The sequence below is a fragment of the Hemiscyllium ocellatum genome, chromosome 45 (genome assembly GCF_020745735.1).
Source record: "Hemiscyllium ocellatum isolate sHemOce1 chromosome 45, sHemOce1.pat.X.cur, whole genome shotgun sequence".
NCBI lineage: Eukaryota > Metazoa > Chordata > Chondrichthyes > Orectolobiformes > Hemiscylliidae > Hemiscyllium > Hemiscyllium ocellatum.
The window spans coordinates 11,356,691-11,375,263 of NC_083445.1; the positions used below are offsets into that span (position 1 = coordinate 11,356,691).

At 44.5% G+C, this 18,573-nt stretch overlaps 1 protein-coding gene across 1 annotated transcript in view; it reads right to left on the bottom strand.

Annotated features, from left to right (window-relative positions):
- prkcsh (protein kinase C substrate 80K-H) overlaps positions 1 to 18,573 on the bottom strand; it is a 75,760-nt gene that overhangs the window by 5,148 nt on the left and 52,039 nt on the right. Inside the window, exons 12-16 of the mRNA XM_060855003.1 lie at positions 17,029 to 17,098; positions 9,356 to 9,445; positions 4,718 to 4,792; positions 1,289 to 1,388; positions 1 to 60 (exon numbers count right to left, since the gene is read on the bottom strand). The exon at positions 1 to 60 is cut by the window's left edge and continues 105 nt beyond it. Coding sequence (XP_060710986.1) covers positions 1 to 60; positions 1,289 to 1,388; positions 4,718 to 4,792; positions 9,356 to 9,445; positions 17,029 to 17,098 — 395 coding nt within the window. The remainder of the gene's footprint in view (positions 61 to 1,288; positions 1,389 to 4,717; positions 4,793 to 9,355; positions 9,446 to 17,028; positions 17,099 to 18,573) is intronic.

Consider the following 18,573-nt stretch of genomic DNA (forward strand, 5'->3'; position numbering starts at 1 on the left):
ACAGCGACTGGGCTCTGAAGTGGACAGCACAACCGTCTCTTTGCCGCAGGACAGCTTAACCTGTCAGCAATGGAAACATCATCACAGGGAGCGGCTCCCAGAGAGAGGGTAAAATGGTGCACAGCAGCGGGAGCCCGTTTTCCGAGCATTTGTTCGGTCACTCCCCACTGGGAGCCAATGGGGCTCAGTGGCAGCACTCTCACCTCTGGGGCCAAAGGTCACGAACAGGGTCAAGCCCAAGCCTCGACACACCATACTTCAAATCGATTACTGAACGAGTCATGCAGTGCCACGGGCTAATTTGCACACAGCAAGACATCACAAATACCAGCGAGTGATTGAGGGGGAAAGGTCAGCCTTGGACTTTGTTACACTTCATCCAGGTCCATCAAAAACAGAGCACAGAAACTGGCCATTCGGCCCATCAGATCCTCGCTGGTTTGTATGCCACAGTAACTGCCAACCTCCTTTGCGCAAATGCCCTTCTATGCAATTTTGTCCCTCATGTGCTTATCCAACTTTCCCTTAAATACGCCAGTCTCATTTGCTTCAGCTATTTGAGGTGGACTGGGTAGTGCCCGAGATTCCTGAGCCTGTAGCATCAGACTCAAACCCAACGTTAGCCAAAAGGGAGGAAGTCCAGGATATGGAAAGCCACGTTGAAGAGCGACCTGCAAATCCTTCCAACACGCTCCAATGGTCAGGTACAAACAGCAGGAGAGACGGCAGAACGTTGACACATCCACCATTACTATCGCTCATGAATACTAGATTGGGAAGCTGCGTGTGGCCTGCGTAACCGAGACTTAGCGATATACAGCACACCTCAACAGGAGAAGCAGGAACATGAGCAACGTTTAAAGCGTATCTTGAGGAGGCAAAAGGAGGGATAGAAACCCCATATAGGTACTTAGTGATGGGTCTGAATAAAGACTAGGAATCAGTGTAGGCTTGGTGGGCTGAAGGGCCTGTCCCTGTGCTGTATTGTACTCCTTGTGCCTTATCGTATCATGTTTGATTCAATATCCTTTACGGTATCCAAGCAGAATCTCATTAAGTTCCATCAAAGCAGCACCTTAATCAACATCGATACCTTTTCATACTCTACTGAGGGCGTAGGGTGCATGTACTTCAATCCTTCCAACTCAGAGACAAGTTCTCCTGACTGACCTCGTAATGACACCTGACTGACTAGCAACAGAGGTACAGCATCTCATGCACAGACTATCCCCTCCTCGTTACACAGACCAACTATCCCCTCCCTGGTCATGAACCCAGGTGCACTTACCAGAGTGGTCCTGCTTGGCCCCTGCCAACAGCCAGTACCATGCTCATACTTCATCGCACTGAACTTGTTGCTCTCCGGTCCAGCCCATGAGCCCCACACTCTGCGTGCACAAATAAAGAAACGTTACAATTTATTCCGAAAGCGCAATGCATTTGGTGCAAATCATATCCTCACCCCACTTTGAGCCGAAAGCTCCCTGCACCCGCTGGAGAAAAATAACATCGAAAAGAAAGCACTGGAAAGATGAGACAGAAAGGAGGATGGGAGAACACGAGGGGTGCAGGTGCTTCCCAGATCTGGTGAAGGCTCTCAATGCAATTCGTTCAATAAAGCAAAGGATGATAATGGAGCTGCGGAGAGAGAGAAAAAGGTGGGCATGACAGTTCACTGCTGATTACTTTAGGAAGGAGCAGAAGAGACCTGATGGATTGAATGGCCTCCTGCTGCAAGGTAAGTCTCCACTGATGCATTGTATTATCATTATTAATTTTCCTCCTTCCAGATTTCAGCAGCTGTTCTTTAGTTCCATTAAAGGGGATGGGTCACAATAGGTGGCAGAGCTTTTGTCTCTGTAATAATCTTGGACATTTGAGACGATTCCAGCCTATTTCTGGCGCTTCTGTCTCCCGTTTTGATTTTAAAGATAGCATTTAAGATGACAGCTACATCACTAGCACATTAAGTGCACTATACTAGGCATTCCCTCCTGTAGCAATCCCAGTTTATATTCAGCATTGATTTCATCACGTGGTTCATGTCAAGACACTGTTCTCAAAATATCCAAAAGATTCTCTTTGTAAACAGATCAAGAGATAATAAATTCCATTATGGGTTTTGGAAATCATCCTACACAAGTCAACAGAGGCAGGAATAAATCATTCAGCTTTAATGATGCTACAACTCAAAATGATTATGAGAGAAAGTTACTAAATATTTAACACAACCTTCAAAGCAATTTTGAGATACCCTGGACAGTTAAATGTCAGGGCATATTTATTTTATTAAATACAACTGAGTACTCACAAAAGGAAATGTTTAGTCCGACAAAAACACAGAGGGTTCACTTTTACCATGCCTCACCAAAAATAACATTGAAAAATAAAACATTGGAAAGGCACAGCAGATAGAGTGGAAGCAGAAGAATGGATGGAGGGACTGGAGGTACTTCATAGTTCAAGAACAGCTTCTTCCCTGCCATTATTAGACCGATGAACGGACATACTAACTTTGAATAATGCGATCTTGCTTTTGTGATCGTGTGCGTTGTAACCTGTATGCCTTGTGCTGTCAAAGCACTCTATGATCTAAAATGTCCTCGTTTGCTATGACCTGCCTGCACTGCTCGCAAGTGTGATACATGTGACTACAATAAGCCAAATCAAATATACCCCCGTGGCCGCCAAACTGTGTGCTTTCAAGGCCAAAATTGAAGCACTTTCCTTTCAGACACACCTTAGTGGCGTATGTTACTGCATTTCCTCAGAATGGCAGACACAGCTAGGCACACAGATTTGCACAGCAGCTACAAGTTACACTTCCGTACCTCATGAAGGTTCCTCCCACAGCACTCTCTATATTAGTGACCTCTGCAGTAAGGAAAGACAAGGGCAAAGGCATGGGGAGACCAGCAGCCCCCCCTATCCGGGCTTGTGCTCGTTTCGGCAGCGCGTATACTAAAATTGGAAATGTATCGCCATTCCTTCACTGCCGCTGGGTCAAAATACTGCAACCCCTCCTCCAGCAGGTCTCCCTCCACTCCAACAACTCCAGCAGTTCAAGATGGCGGCTCGCCTCCATCTTCTCCAGGGAAATTGGGGATAAATAATAAATGCTGGTTGAGCCAGTGACACGAATGGATTTCCGCACAAGCAGAAATGAATTCAGTTTTCAGTCCCTCCCTGGTCACCACTCGGATGGGCGAGTTTCCAGACGCACTACGGCCAGTCCAGTGCGTCTGATCGCCATGGGGTTTCCATTCAGGGAGCACTCACTGCACTGCCAAGTCTTCGTCACAGCTCTCTCTTTCTCTTGCCATTTGCTGCTGTCAAGTACACTTGTGCCTGCTCCACTGTCACCCACTTTAGCCGTTCATCTTCACTCCCATTGCCAGCTAATTGCTCCGGCCTTCAGCTGATCACAGACCATGCCCCTACAATGGGCTTTATCCAACCTTTACACATTGGGCTGAGATTTGGGGAGGAATATTTTAATTTTTCTGTCAGCTAGGGACTAGGGTCAGGCTGTGGGATGCACCCTCACTCACCAGTGAGCAGAAAACATGGGAGAAGAATGATAAGCAAATCCTTTCAAAATTGTTCAGTAAGAGTTAGTTGTACTTTGAATGTTGGCTGAATGGATGAATTGAATTTATTGTCTCATGTACCAAGGCACAGTGAAAAGCTTTGTCTTGCGAGCAATACAGCCAGATCACAGAGTTAAGTAGCATAGGTAAGTAAATAGTAGGTAAACAGCAGCAAAAACAAAAAATACAGGGACAGGCCTTTGGGGGAACACACATTGTTAGGTGGCCTGTCATATAAGCCTGCCTTACATTGTTCCTTTCTCCCCCTTCACCAACTAGCCTCAGTCTGTCTTGTTTCAAAGTTGCTCATCTCTAACTCTGAAGAATAGCATCAACCTAAAACATTAACGCTGCTCCGATTTCCACGGTGTGAACCTATGTTCAAGCCATTTCAGACAGTTTTCTTTACACAGGATGGAGGCGGCACAGTGACTCAGTCGTAAGCACTGCTCCCTCACAGGGACCCTCGGGTGACTGTCTGTGTGGAGTTTGCACGTTCTCCCAGTGTCTGCTCGGGTTTCCTCTTGGTGCTCGGTTTTCCTCCCACAGTCCAAAGCTGTGTAGATTGGCTGAGGGATAACGCACGGTTACAGGGATTGGGCAGAAGTGTGGGTCTGGGTGGGATGCTCTTCGGAGAGGTTGCGCGAACTTGATGGGCCGAACGGCTTGCTTCCACACTCTAGGGATTCTTTAATATGTAGCGAATAGAAGGATGAGGCATCAGAGTGCAGATTTTACATTAAACAATTACTACACAGCTCAGGTTGTGTAACCCCATCACAGGCTCCCAACTCTGTTCAGACAATCTGGCTTGAACCACTCTGCTCTGTTGGCATTCAGATATCCAGGCTGGTTGTAGACGGGCTGCCTTCATTGAGGGTGGCACACCAAACAAACCAACAATGTTCACTGCCATAACACAACATAGCTGCTTTTCCTCCTCACTTTAGACACCAGGGCATCAGTCAACGACGCCCGAGCAAAACCTCATTCAGAGAAACTGACGTTCGAAAGTTTGCTCACATTAACCCAAACTATTTCCCACAATTTGAAGTGAAGAGGTGCATGATAAATTAATCTTGAAAATAAAATAGGACATTCACCCCACAAATCCGCAGTTAACTTACCCAAGACTGGTTTCTGAACCTCCGTGCTTTGCTTTTTGTGCCACTTTACTGAAGGGGCAGAGCTTGTAGACATACCTGTCAGGAACAGAGCATCATTGTTAAAGTCCTGAACAGTTCCTACACTGGAGGTGTGCACATTTACCACCATTGTCCACCTCACTACCCTTCCCCTCAAAACCACGGGGAATCCAATCCTTATATTTGTCGTTAGAGGTTTGTCCCGAATCAATTTTCCAGGGCTTGAGGTTTGGAGAGGGACTGTTCTGAAGTGTGATGAGTGGATAAATGCTAATTGGACAAATTCCAATTTAAGATCCACTAGTAGCTTAAAGTGCACGCAAATGATCGGGAAATAGATGTAAAATTTGTAACTCCCAGGCTCCAATCTGCATACCCATGGAAAGCATAAAAGCTAAAACTTGAACGACCAAGGCAAGTCTATCCTTACAGTTTCCTTCAGACAATTTGTGTACTTTAACAATAAGTTGGGAGAAAGTGAGGACGGCAGATGCTGAAGATCAGAGTTGAAAAGTGTGGCGCTGGAAAAAGCACAGCCGGTCAGGCAGCATCAGAGGAGTAGGAGAGTCGACGTTTCAGGCACAAGTCCTTCATCAGGAATTCCCCGACCTAGGCCCGAAACGTCGACTCTCCTGCTCCTCAGGTGCTGCCTGACCAGCTGTGCTTTTCCAGCGCCACACTTCAACTTTAACAGTAGGTTTTGCGGGGTGGGTGTGTGGGTGTGTGTGTGTGTGTGTGTGTGTGTGTGTGTGTGTGTGTGTGTGTGTGTGAGTGAGAGAGAGGGACAGCCAGAAAGAGCCAGAACAAGAGAATGGGCGCAAGAGACGAATTGTTTCGTGGCGTGTGCATGGGGAGGGGTGGGGATGTGCATGTGTATATGTACGTGCACAGGTTATGGGAGGTGGTGAGAGAATTTGGAAAGAAAGGGTTTAACAGTGCCAGTTGACAGGCATCGTTATACTTAAGAATTTTCAGCATGAAGCTCTGGCTCAATCTGATCTAAATGGGCACTGCAGAAGAAACATCATTGAAGGGGAGTCTGCTGCAAGGCAACACACAAATATCTATCCCCAAACACCTGCTGCAAAAGCAGCGAGGACATCTATTTAGCAAGTATTTTAATTTACAAAAGACTTTCCAAAGCGAGACAGTTACTCCAAATGTCGTTTGGTGTTAACATATTCATTCAAACACAACGGATGACTTTTAGATTTTGCTGGGGATCCTGATTTCAGATGATCAGCTCCAGTGCACCGCCATTCCTTTTGCACTTTGCATGTTGCACAATATGGAGATCTGCATGAACAGCTGCCTGTGCTTGCTGTATTGAAACCAGCAGCCTTAACCAAAAGAGAAAGAGACTTTCTTGCAGGTCATAGCTCCCTGAACATCAGGGTGTTTATCACATCTTGGAATGCAGCCAACGGATGAAGAATTGCACATCTGCTATCAGTGACTTAGCCGCCAGGGAAAATCACCCAGGGACTGAGCCAGGTTCAGAACCTGAGCATCTACATGGGGCTTTAGATTACAAAGTTACAAAAGAACCCAGAATCTAAATGCTGCAGAAGGGAGGTGGGTGTGATCGTGGTAATGTCATTAGTCTAGCAATCCAAAGGGCCAGACAAAGGGTCATGGGACAGGGGCTTGAATATCACCTGAGCAGATTGGTAAACATTTTCATTAAAATAGGGAATTTATAAGGGACACTTCTAATAGTGGCTCTGTAACCAACGTCATAAAGAACCCACCTAGTTCACTACTGCCCTTTAGGGAAGGAAATCTTCTGCCCTTACATAGTCTGGCCTACACACAACTCAAGACCCACAGCAAGGGGGTAAATTCTGAACTACCCTCTGAAATGGGTTAGAGAACCAATCAAACAGGGGGCAAAGTGGGAGGAGGTGTCATCTAGGTAGCTGTGGGAGTAGCCACGGGCACCCGCATGGGCCCCAGCTATTCCTGCCTCTTTGTCGGATATGTGGAACAATCCATCTTCCACAGCTACACTGGCACCACCCCCCCCACCTTTTCCTCCGCTACATCGATGACTGTATCTGCGCTACCTCATGCTCCCACGAGGAGGTTGCACAGTTCATCCATTTTACCAACACCTTCCACCCCGACCTTAAATTTACCTCTCCATTTCTATCTAAGGCGACCGACTCAACACGGACATTTACTATAAACCGACTGACTCCCACAGCTACCTAGATTACACCTCCTCCCACCCTGCCCCCCTGTAAAAACGCCATCCCATATTCCCAATTCCTTCGCCTCTGCTACATCTGCTCCCAGGAGGACCAATTCCAATACCGAACAACCCAGATGGCCTCCTCCTTCAAAGACCGCAATATCCCCCCAGACGTGATCGACGATGCCCTCCACCGCATCTCCTCCACTTCCCGCTCCTCCGCCCTTGAGCCCCGCCCCTCCAATCGCCACCAGGACAAAACCCCACTGGTCCTCACCTACCACCCCACCAACCTCCAGATACATCGTATCATCCGTCGTCATTTCCGCCACCTCCAAACAGACCCCATCACCAAGGAAATATTTCCCTTCCCTATCAGTGTTCCGAAAGACTACTCCCTCCGCGACTCCCTCATGAGGTCCACACCTCCCACCAACCCAACCTCCACTCCCGGCACCTTCCCCTGCAACCGCAAGAAATGCAAAGCTTGCGCCCACACCTCCCCCCTTACTTCCCTCCAAGGCCCCAAGGAATCCTTCCATATCCACCACAAATTCACCTGCACGTCCACACACATCATTTACTGCATCCGCTGCACCCGATGTGGCCTCCTCTATATTGGGGAGACAGGCCGCCTACTTGCTGAACGTTTCAGAGAACACCTCTGGGACACCCGCACCAACCGTCCCGTGGCTCAACACTTTAACTCCCCCTCCCACTCCACCAAGGACATGCAGGTCCTTGGCCTCCTCCATCACCAGACCATAGCAACACTACGCTTGGAGGAAGAGCGCCTCATCTTCCGCCTAGAAACGCTCCAACCACAAGGGATGAATGCAGATTTCTCCAGCTTTCTCATTTCCCCTCTCCCCACCTCATCTCAGTCCCAACCCTCAGACTCAGCACCGCCGCCTTGACCTGCAATCTTCATCCCGACCACTCCGACCCCTCACCTTAACCTCCTTCCACCTATCACATTCCCAATGCCCCTCCCCCAAGTCCCTCCTCCCTACCTTTTATCTTAGCCTGCTTGGCACACTGTCCTCATTCCTGAAGAAGGGCTTATGCCCGAAATGTCGATTCTCCTGCTCCTTGGATGCTGCCTGACCTGCTGCGCTTTTCCAGCAACACATTTTTCAATTCTCTCCCGCTGACAGCAACAGCTTGCATGCAAGCAAGACTGCATTAGTTGGGTTTGATTGATAAAGGCATTGTCACAACCAGAACCTAGATGAGGTCCTCTAACTCATTTGGGTTCAAGACAGGATATTCCAAGCTAGTAATCTCAGGGTGAGGAGAGGTAGCTTGGATGACCACAACAAACTTAATTCAAAAAGGATTCCTTCCCTGGCATATACCCTTCTCCAAGAACCAAGTGAACTTTAAGTTCTTAAAGGAACCAATTTCACTAAACTTCCTTGAATTAACAAATAAAACGAATTTAATACTTACTACATGCAAAAAGAATTTGTACTTAGCAGCGCACAAGTTACAAGAGCCAAGTCCATTGGAATCCAGGCTGGTGCACAAAGGAACATTCAGTCCCACTAACAGACTCCAGCAGAATTGAAACGGTGTGATTTAAAAACAGTTGTAATTAGGCATTCTTCAAAAAGGGAAAAACACAATCCGTACTCTGGACTGTCATCTGAAAAGGGCAGATTGCTGTTGCACAGGAGATCATCAGGCCTTCGTTGTCTTAGCAGTCAGGAGGGATCACAGCCCAGTCTATTTTGACTTGCCTCTTCCTCCATTTTAAAGGAGTTATTCAAAATGCCCTTCACATCCAAAAACTGTGACATTTAATTGGTCTGTCTGTCTCTAAAAACAGCCAGCTGATTGGTAATGGGATCCCTCTTGTGTCACAGTGGTAGTGTCCTTTCCCCTGAACCAGGAGGCCCGGGTTCAAGACCCACCCGCTCCAGAGATGTACAATAACATCTCTGAACAGGCTGATCTGAAAAACAGGCAAAATAAACAAGAAAAAAAAAATCCTCTTTTAATGCTAAAATATGTTTTCTAAGAGTTAAAAATACTCATAGTACTTTTGATTCTGACTGGTGTTTATAACAAAATCAAGGGTTATGGGTGGGCAAACAGAAGAGTTAAGGTCACACCAGATCAGGAGAGACACAAGGGGTCCTGTCCATATTAGTTAGTAAGTTGGGGTGATTTACAATGTTAAATTTGAGGTTGCTGGAGACAAGCATGCCTAATAAAAAGGTAAAAGAACGTAGATCCCATATTTCATAAACAGCTATTTTAATTTACATCTTATGCCAGGCCACCAAAATAACATAGTTTCTCCCCATCCTGAAGAGATCTGCATCCTTAGGTTAACAATCTATGCATCTCATCATCACGTTTACTGGGAACGCATAAGCAGCACACCATAAAAGGACTGCAAAATAAGAAAGATTACTCACTCGTTTGTTGTCATTTCATAGCACTGGTTAAACATATATGCAAATTCTCCATCAGGTCCAAAGTCAATGGTAAGCTCCCTCTCCAGACTCCTACAAAACAGCAGCAGCGAAACCGTGAATCAGCTGTTGTATTTTCTGAGCATTTTAAAAATAAGTTGATTGCTTCGCCACAGGAATGATCGCAGTGCGCTAAAATCACCAGAACCATTGGATTCAAATTCCCTATCCTGCTGCAGAGAGGGGCACCAACTCAAAGCGGCACGGTGGCTCAGTGGTTAGCACTGCTGCCTCACAGCACCAGGAACCGAGGTTCGATTCCAGCCTTGGGCAGCTGTCTGTGTGGAGTTTGTACATTCTCCCTATGTCTGTGTGGATAGCCAGGTGATCCAGTTTCCTCCCACAGTCAAAAGATGTGCAGGTCAGGGTGAACTGGCCATGCATAGTGTTAGGTGCATTAGTCAGAGGGAAACGGGTCTGGGTGGGTCACTCTTCGGAGGGTCAGTGTGGACTTGTTGGGCCGAAAGGCCTGCTTCCATGCTTTAGGTAATCTGATCTAATCAAATAAAATTAAAGCACCAGGTTAAACAAAGTCAAATGATCAGATAAAAATGACAACCTGAGCATAATGCTGCAAAACGCTCATTCTGTCATATCATACTATCGCCATGAATGGATAAATCACAGCAGTTATCAGAGATGACTGATACCTCAGCAAAGTCTCTTTAAAATTCTGACCAGTTTCACTGTAAGGGCAACTATGAGACTGCACAGAATACCATCTTTGCTGCTGCAGTCAGCTTCTTAGCTGCCTCAGTACTTAGGCGGGGGGGGGGTTTAAAAAAAAGTCCATTTGCATACAATACAGGATATTTTTAAACATAATGCAAATTAACTGTAGGAGGCCACTTGATTGGCCTGATTACTGAACATTCCTACCTATTGTTGATAGGTTTATATCCGACTTGTTTGTCGAGAATCTAACTGTGCCCTAAAAATATCTGAGGACCCCACTTCCAAAACTCGCAACTCCTCATCTGTCTTAAATAGTCTGCCTTATTTTTAAACAGTGACCCCTAGGAGGAAACATCGTTTCCTCATTCACCCTGTCAAGGCAGCTCAACGTCTTGTGCTTCATTCCTGTCACCTTTTATTGTTTTAAACTCCAGCAGATACCAGCCCAACCTGTCAACCTTACTTCATAAGGCACCCTGCCATTCCAGACTAACAGTTTCTAACACATTTACACCCGCTCGTAAATAAGATGACCAATACTGTAACAATATTTCAGATGAGGCTTCACCATCGCTCTGTATAAATGAAGCATAACCTTTTGCATTCAATTCTGCTTACAACAACCTGTACTATTCTATTAGCTTTCCTAATTCTCATCTGTGCTCTCCAAGCATATTCCAGCACAAGATGTCTCAATCTGTCATAACTCACAATTATGTATTGGGTCAAATTTGAATTCTGCACCTGTACTGTGTTCAGGACCCAGCCTTTTCACTTATTCGTTCACTGCAGCACTGTAGCACTGCTGGCTCAGATAGAATCGATTGCCCAGAGGACAGTTAAGCATCTACCACATTACTAAGGATCTGGAACCTCATGCAGGCCAGATCATGCAAGGACGGCAGATTTCCTTTGTTACAGGCCAAACCAAATCCCCTCAAAATATATCAAGGAGACAGCCTGGACCCGCACATTTTGTTCCGTTAAAAGGCATGTGTTCCAGTTGTAATTGGATTGGTCCACCACAAAGGCATGAAGCAAAGCATATTTTATTCTTATAGCACAGGAAGAAGAATTGGCATAACTTTACCTCCATTGAAATACTTAATTAGTAGTTTCATAATATATTATTTCATTATCAACTGTTCCAAAATAACAGCATCCCATAAATACCCACTTGGCAAAGACAATTCAGCAAAACAGATTTTCCTCATACATTATCTTCCTTCCAGTCCAGGAGAAAGGAACAGTCTAGGAAAGAACTCAAGCTTTTGCTACAGGAGGGAGGGAGGGGGGGGAAGAGAGAGAGAGACAGACAGACAGAGACACAGAGAGACAAAGAGATAGAGAGACAGAGACACAGAGAGGCAGACAGAGAGAGAGCTGTATCTATCAGCTTCAAAAAAATCTTAAAGTAGACTAAAACCCTGAGTCTGTGTAAGCCCGAGTCCACTGACTCATGCTTCCTTTGCCTAACTGAAGACACTGAGGGAACTCGAAGCTGTTTACCGACTGCTCCTGAAGCAGACATTTCAGTACCGCTGTGTCAACACGACTCTGTGACAAACAGCACAGAACACATCACTCTGAAAGGCACAGCACCATCCCATTTCCTAAAGGACATTAGGAAGCCAGGTAGGTTTAGTGGTCATTGTTAGGCTGGCTTTTAATTCCAGATTTTTAGTGAATTCAAATCTCACCAGCTATCATCAGCACTGTTGTTATTAGTCTAACAACATTATCATTACATCAGCACCTCACCCCAGCAATGGTGAAGCCACAATTGGCCTCAGCTGCTCAGTGCAAGGAGGAGCAGAAAGTAAAATGGTCGCATCTCATTCTATTCCTGTCACTTGCAAATGGTTCCTCTTCCCATTTCAGCACTGATACCTCTGGTGTCCTCTAAGGCTCTATCTTTGGGCCCCTCTTATCTACACACTGCTCATTGCCTTCACACAAGGGTCCAGCAATAACCATCCCCAGCAAGATTGTCCTTTGTCATTCAGTGACATTACCATTGCTGAATTCCACTCTATCCTGACACTGAAGGAACAGTGACATATTTTGAAATCTGAATAAATGTGTGGCTTGGAGAGGTACATGCAACTGGTGGGATTCCCCTGCATCTGCTGCCTTGGTCCTTCTAGACAGCAGTGACCGTGGATTTAGAAGGTGTTGTCAAAGGTGCCTTGAAGAGGTATATGGACTTCCAGTTCCCTACAACTAGACATTTTCCACTCAACACTAAGGAAATTGCTACATGAGGCCTTGCATGGGAAAACTGAAATGTAGACTTAACAGTACTCTCAATAACTTAATGGATGCAAGGCTAAATGTTCTTATTTGCAATGCGTGGGTCCTAAAGACTTCATGCTGACAGTCCCATGATACAATAACTAAAAAGTGGTGAATTAAGTTTCCTTACACGGTAAGATCTGCAAACAAAATACTTTATGATGATCAACTGAATCTTCGATCTGGACTCTGGCCTGATTGAGAATAAGATAGCATCAATACAAGTAATAGGCAGCAAAAGCACTGAGAGAAAACTCCTATTCATGTAGCACGTGGTTAAAGGTCTGGATTGCCCTGCCAGAGAGTCTGGTGGAGGGAGGTTCAATCAACGCATTGAGAAGGTCATTTGAAAAGGAAGAACGTGCAGAAGACAGGTGATTGGCACTATGTGAAACTGAGAGCTGGTGCAGTCACAATGGGCCAAATGGCCTCTCAACACAGTAACACACCTGTAATTCTAACATATTTACACACAAGGTCTCCAGTAAGACCCATCATTGGGAATAATTAAGGACTGCGTGAAAACTTGGAAGTTTAGAACGATGTGGACAATTCCTGTATTGAAAAGGGTTACCGCGTGGTTTTATCAAGGAGCAAGGTCAGATTATTGAGTGTTGTAATTAACTGCAGTTTACAAAAATAAAACCAAGGGACAGTGAAGAAAAGGAAGAAAAGCTGTCAGTTAAATAAAATGATGTGGTTCAAGGCCCTTAATTATTGAAAACCTAGTTTTAATCAGACAATAGGCTATGGTAACTACAGGTAAAAAAAAGTGAGGTCTGCAGATGCTGGAGATCACAGCTGAAAATGTGTTGCTGGTTAAAGCACAGCAGGTAACTACAGCCTAGCAACCATTTCAGAGCTCCCAAAATTGCTAAAACCTCCCCTTGGTCAACCTCAATCCCATCTAATCTGGCAGCCTGTTTTTCCATATTCTCACTAACATTGGAAAAGGACAATGTGAATACTGACAAAAGGTATTCATGAAGTGCTTCCCCTATGTCCTCAGATTCCACACACAATTTCCCACTACTATCATTTATTTGTCCTAATCTTACTCTAGTCATTCCTTTATTCCTGATATAGCTATAGAAGGCCTTAGGATTTTCCTTAATCCTATCCACCAACAACTTCTCATGTCCCCTCCTGGCTCTTCTTAGCCCTCTGTTTTGATCTTTTCTGGCTAAATTATAACTCTCAAGCCCCTTAACATCCTCAGATAAACCTCCTCCTTCCTCTTGACAAGAGCTTCAACTTCTTTAGTTAAACCACGGCTCCCTCTCTCGACAACTACCTTCCTGCCTGATAAGTATATACTTAGCGAGGACCCGCAGTAGCTCTTCCTTGAATAAGCTCCACATTTCAAGTGCGTCCATCCCCTGCAGTTTCCTGCAGTTCTATTTCTGGATTAGTGCTTAAATGTTAGCCAGCATTTTGTGTGTAATAAATTGACTCCAAAGTAATCAATTTAAGAAATGTAGAACAAGTCTCTTTTATTGTCTCCTGTTGTAGCACAAAAGAAATGCAATAACCATTGTCATGACTGAATCAACATATTAATGTTGTGACTGATGGAACTAGCCTGTCATCATTATATTTGAAAGAAATCTTGATTAGAGATCTTTTATATTGGATTAGGTCCACTCTCCAATTACCGGAGGGGCATTCTCCTACCATCTCTCCTGTAGCCCTGCACATTCCTCCTTTTTAGCTAACAGTCTAATTCCTTTTTGAGCATCTCAACTGAACCTGCCTCCACCGTACTGTCAGGCAGAGCATTCCACACCCTAACCTCTCACTGTGTGAATGCATGAAAATGTCTCTTCTCACAAGTATCCCTTTGTTTGTCAATGACTTTTGAGATGTCTTGTCCTCAGTCCTTTCACAAATGGGAACAGCTCCACCCTATCTGCTCTGGATATAAAAAAGCCGGAATGGATGTTTTTACAATCTGCCTCATCAACTTGTCCTGCGATGTTCAAAGGCTTCTGTTTTGTCAGTCCAGGTAAGTATTTCTAAATGTTTCCTGCAATGAAGTAGGCCAGGTTGTACAACGGGCAGTACCTGCTGAGTTGTCTGCATTAATCTACTTCCCAACATCAGACATAAAAAGCTTTCAACCCAACGTGTTTCCGTCTGAAGCAAGGGTGCCAAAAACACTTCTTTTTTGAAAAAAAGAGCAAATTACAAAATAATAGGCAGTTTTCTCCACTTCAGACAAATCTTCCCCAGCAACATCTTGCCATCTGCAGTGTTGAAATGTTACAGAAACAATCCTGGGGTTTACTGTCCTCAGAAACAAGCAACTCCTTTCCCAACATAGAACAATGACAGATCCTGGACTACCTTCTGCGATATATTAACAGGACCACAGTAAGCTCAGGTACAAAGGTTGGAGTCGAACAGCGAATGAACTAATCGGAGCTTAAAAATGTGTTGCTGGAAAAGCGCGGCAGGTCAGGCAGCATCAAAGGAGCAGGAGAGTCAATGTTTCGTGCAAAAGCTGCCTGACCTGCAGCGCTTTTCCAGCAACACATTTTTAAGCTCTGATCTCCAGCATCTGCAGTCCTCACTTTCTCCTAATGAAATAATCAGGCCACGAATAGGTGTACCAAGATATCTGCACAAAGAAATTTGATGAGGTTGGAATGTCTCATGATTGAGAAATATAATCAAAAGGATGAGGGCCCATTAATATAAAGTATCTAAATACTATCAATGAGGGGGACAGGAAAGAAGAACATTGTTCACTTAAAATACGAGGGAAGTAAGAAACCCCTCAGCATTGAGTGGATTTCAAATAAAAACACAAAACAATGGTCTATTAACATTGATGGACAGAAAGAGAGAGAAAGACAAAATCGATCTCTCATGTCAGATCAGAACTGGGAATAATTAAAAAGGTAATAGATGTTGAGGAAGTAAAACGGAGGATGGTAATCAGGTCTGTGAAAAGCTGGATGACGGGAGAAGTTAAAAGGCAAAATATTTCATGGTGCAAGGTCAAATGCAGAGATAATGGGACAAGTGAGGAAACAAAGGATGCTTTGAGAGAAGCTCCCATCAGGAAGCAACGTCAAGGAAACAAGAAAAAAGGAGGAAAGATACAAAACCAGCAATGGAAAACAAATCAAAGCCTGGGCAGAGGTCGCAAATTAATACTGTTAAATTTAAATCCCGAGTCCAGAAAGCTGTAAAAAACCCAGTCGAAAGCGGAGGTGTTGCCCAAGCTCTCTCAGAGCATGCTGAATCTAGATTAACAACATTCTTTGGATGCAATTGTTAATGGGCTGAGTACACTGCTATCTTTATTGTCAACTAGTGCAGTATCCATGGCTTTGCAGACAGACGAGTGGAACAAGGGAAGCTTTCCACTGGTGACTCTGAATGAAGCTCTAACAGTTGTGACATTCTTAGTTGGAGTGTGCAGATAACTGTGTGCTACAGAATCTTACCATGTTTCTGTGTATAGAACAGAGGATAGAGTTTTATTAGCAAAACAGAAGCTGTCTGATGCTGTGCTGACAACTCCACATCAGTAATCATGGCAGACTAATACTCGAGCATGCCCAGTGGCCACAGCAGTAAATCTTCTTCAGCGCTGAATCAGTCAGCCTCAACTCAAATGAAATATAACATTTCCAGCTTACCCGCTGGTAATTAACATTTTTATTAACCAAACCATAGCAAGAATTCAACAAAATAGATCATACTCCTACACTCAATCTTTGTTTTGAAACAACAGTGTAGGAATTTATGATTTGATTTACAAATAGTGAAATTACCCTTTCATGTTAAAAAAGGCATTCTGTTCAATTGGCAATAAAATGATTCAAGATGAAACGAGGGGAAGCTGATGCAATAGTGCGGGATTCATATGCTGCATCCTGCTACATCTGATAATGGAAAAGCCAGCTTCTCTCCATCAGGAGGATTTAAAACAAGCAAACCCAACCACGAATAATGAACCAAGGTATACTCATTGGAAACAAAGCAAACAGAAATCATAAAAAGCTTCTTATATCTGGCTAGTTCTTTCATAGGCTAGATTTGTACGTGGCTTTGAAGGGTTATAACTGCCCCCCCGGGGGATAAACTCAGCAATTCCTACATTAACATTTCAATACGACACAAGAATTTGCAGCAATTACCTCTTTAGTTAACGTCAAGCATGTCTCGCATCCAAATTTTTGATGACAGATCACACTGGAGAATTTTCGCTAGTGTTAACTACGTCAAACGTCCTCAGAGAAATAGCGGCACAGACTCTTTATGCTCTGCCTTAACTTTTATCACTGAACAGCTTCTTTTCCTTCTCCATCCCACCTCCCCCCTCCAAACACCAATTAGCCCCGAAGAGAGACAGCAATTTGGCAGGATATCACCTTCGGCGCATATACGTGATTCCTCAGCTGTGATAGGAAGTCTGGCAAGCAGCTAAACAAGTCGAGCTTCTGAACTACTTCCAGCCCTGGGCCCACACAGATGTTACTGTGGCTTCTCTGCCTGAGACTTTTTTTTTCACACCTCAGAGGAGGCTTCAAGATTTTTTTTTAAGAAAACCAATCCCCCTCCCAAATGCCAGACACCTTTGCTTCGGATAACAAACCGCTGACTCTAAAATAGAAACATCTGAGGTACGTTACCCGATCGAATTCTCCACTTCCCTCAGCGATTTCTCTGCTTCGGTGAACTCATTGCGTGCTTTATCGGCAGCTAAAAACAGAACAAGATGCAGGTAAACAGACGGGTAAACCTAACTCCAAAAGGAAAAACAATAGACAACTTTTGTCGTGGCAGCATGTGTAAACAAACTTGGAAAACACTGGTCAATACCCTCGCGTTTCTCCAAGTAAAAGGTGACGATGCCAGTATTTACAGAACGTGCTGTATATCAGATCATCTCAAAGTGCTCATTCAAGGTCTCTTACATAAACTATGATGCAGTGGCACAACATATTGCCATACCATTGGTGTTAAATGTCTACGTATTCCAACGGAAAATTAAAGGCAGCCACTCATCATCTTAAATAAAAACTGGCTGGGGCAAGGGAGGGGGTGCAGACAAGTCTGGAGTCGAGCAGTAACCTTGCAAGCCTACAAATAGGTGTACCTTCCCCTCGCCACCCAACGAAGCAGCCAGTTCAGAAATTGTTTACTTTCCAATCTGCGTGCATGGCTTCCCAGACAGCTCCCAGAACCATTCTGCACAGCTGCATGCGAGGACAATGAGTCTCGTGATGGAACGGTGATTATCTAACATTAATGTGTGTGGCTACATACATGCTGGCACCACTCCAGCACTCATCCTCCTCCTTCCTCAAGGTATTCTGCTCAATTTCCATCACTTAACGAACCAATTTATTTTGCTGCTCCTGGCAGGGAGCCGTGCTTGCATTATCCTGCCTATACGTGTTAAATGGAAGAGTAAAAAGTGAGGTCTGCAGATGCTGGAGATCAGAGCTGAAAATGTGTTGCTGGTTAAAGCACAGCAGGTCAGGCAGCATCCAAGGAACAGGAAATTCGACGTTTCGGGCCAGAGCCCTTTATCAGGAATGGAAGCCCTGTCTACTTGATCAGATAGGTGGCCATGTCTCAGTCACACTATCTGAAGGAAATTTTCTATTTCTCTGGCTAAAATTCATTAACCAACACCTTTAAAACAAATTCTCTCACTGCAGTTTGTGTGCAGATTACTCATCATGTTAAGTCTACCAATTACTATACTTCAAAAATAAAATGCAATTTGATAGCTGTATTGCTAAATATCAGGAGAACAATAAAAAGGTACAATACAAACATAACTTTACTTGTTCTTATTAACAAGCTTGCTTCTCAGCTGCAAACACAGATCCGGCTCGCTCCTTATTCCACGCAAAGTACATCTCCCTCATGCACCTTGACTGTCTCATCACACCACAAATAATTAGAGGAGTGTTTCTTGAAAAACATGATGCTTCTCAACAGCTCACTTATAAAGCACAAGAACAAAATATAGGCTTCACCAAGCAGGAGAATCCACGAAGACCATTAAAGGATTGTGACAACGGAAAATGTCAAAACACATTCTTGAAGTTGCTTGCGGAACTGACCTTCAGAGTTCTAGACGCAAGAACAGACACATGAACCCGAACAAGTGCTTCTATAAGATGACAGGAAACAACAACAGGAGGTGGCCTTTCAGCCCCTCT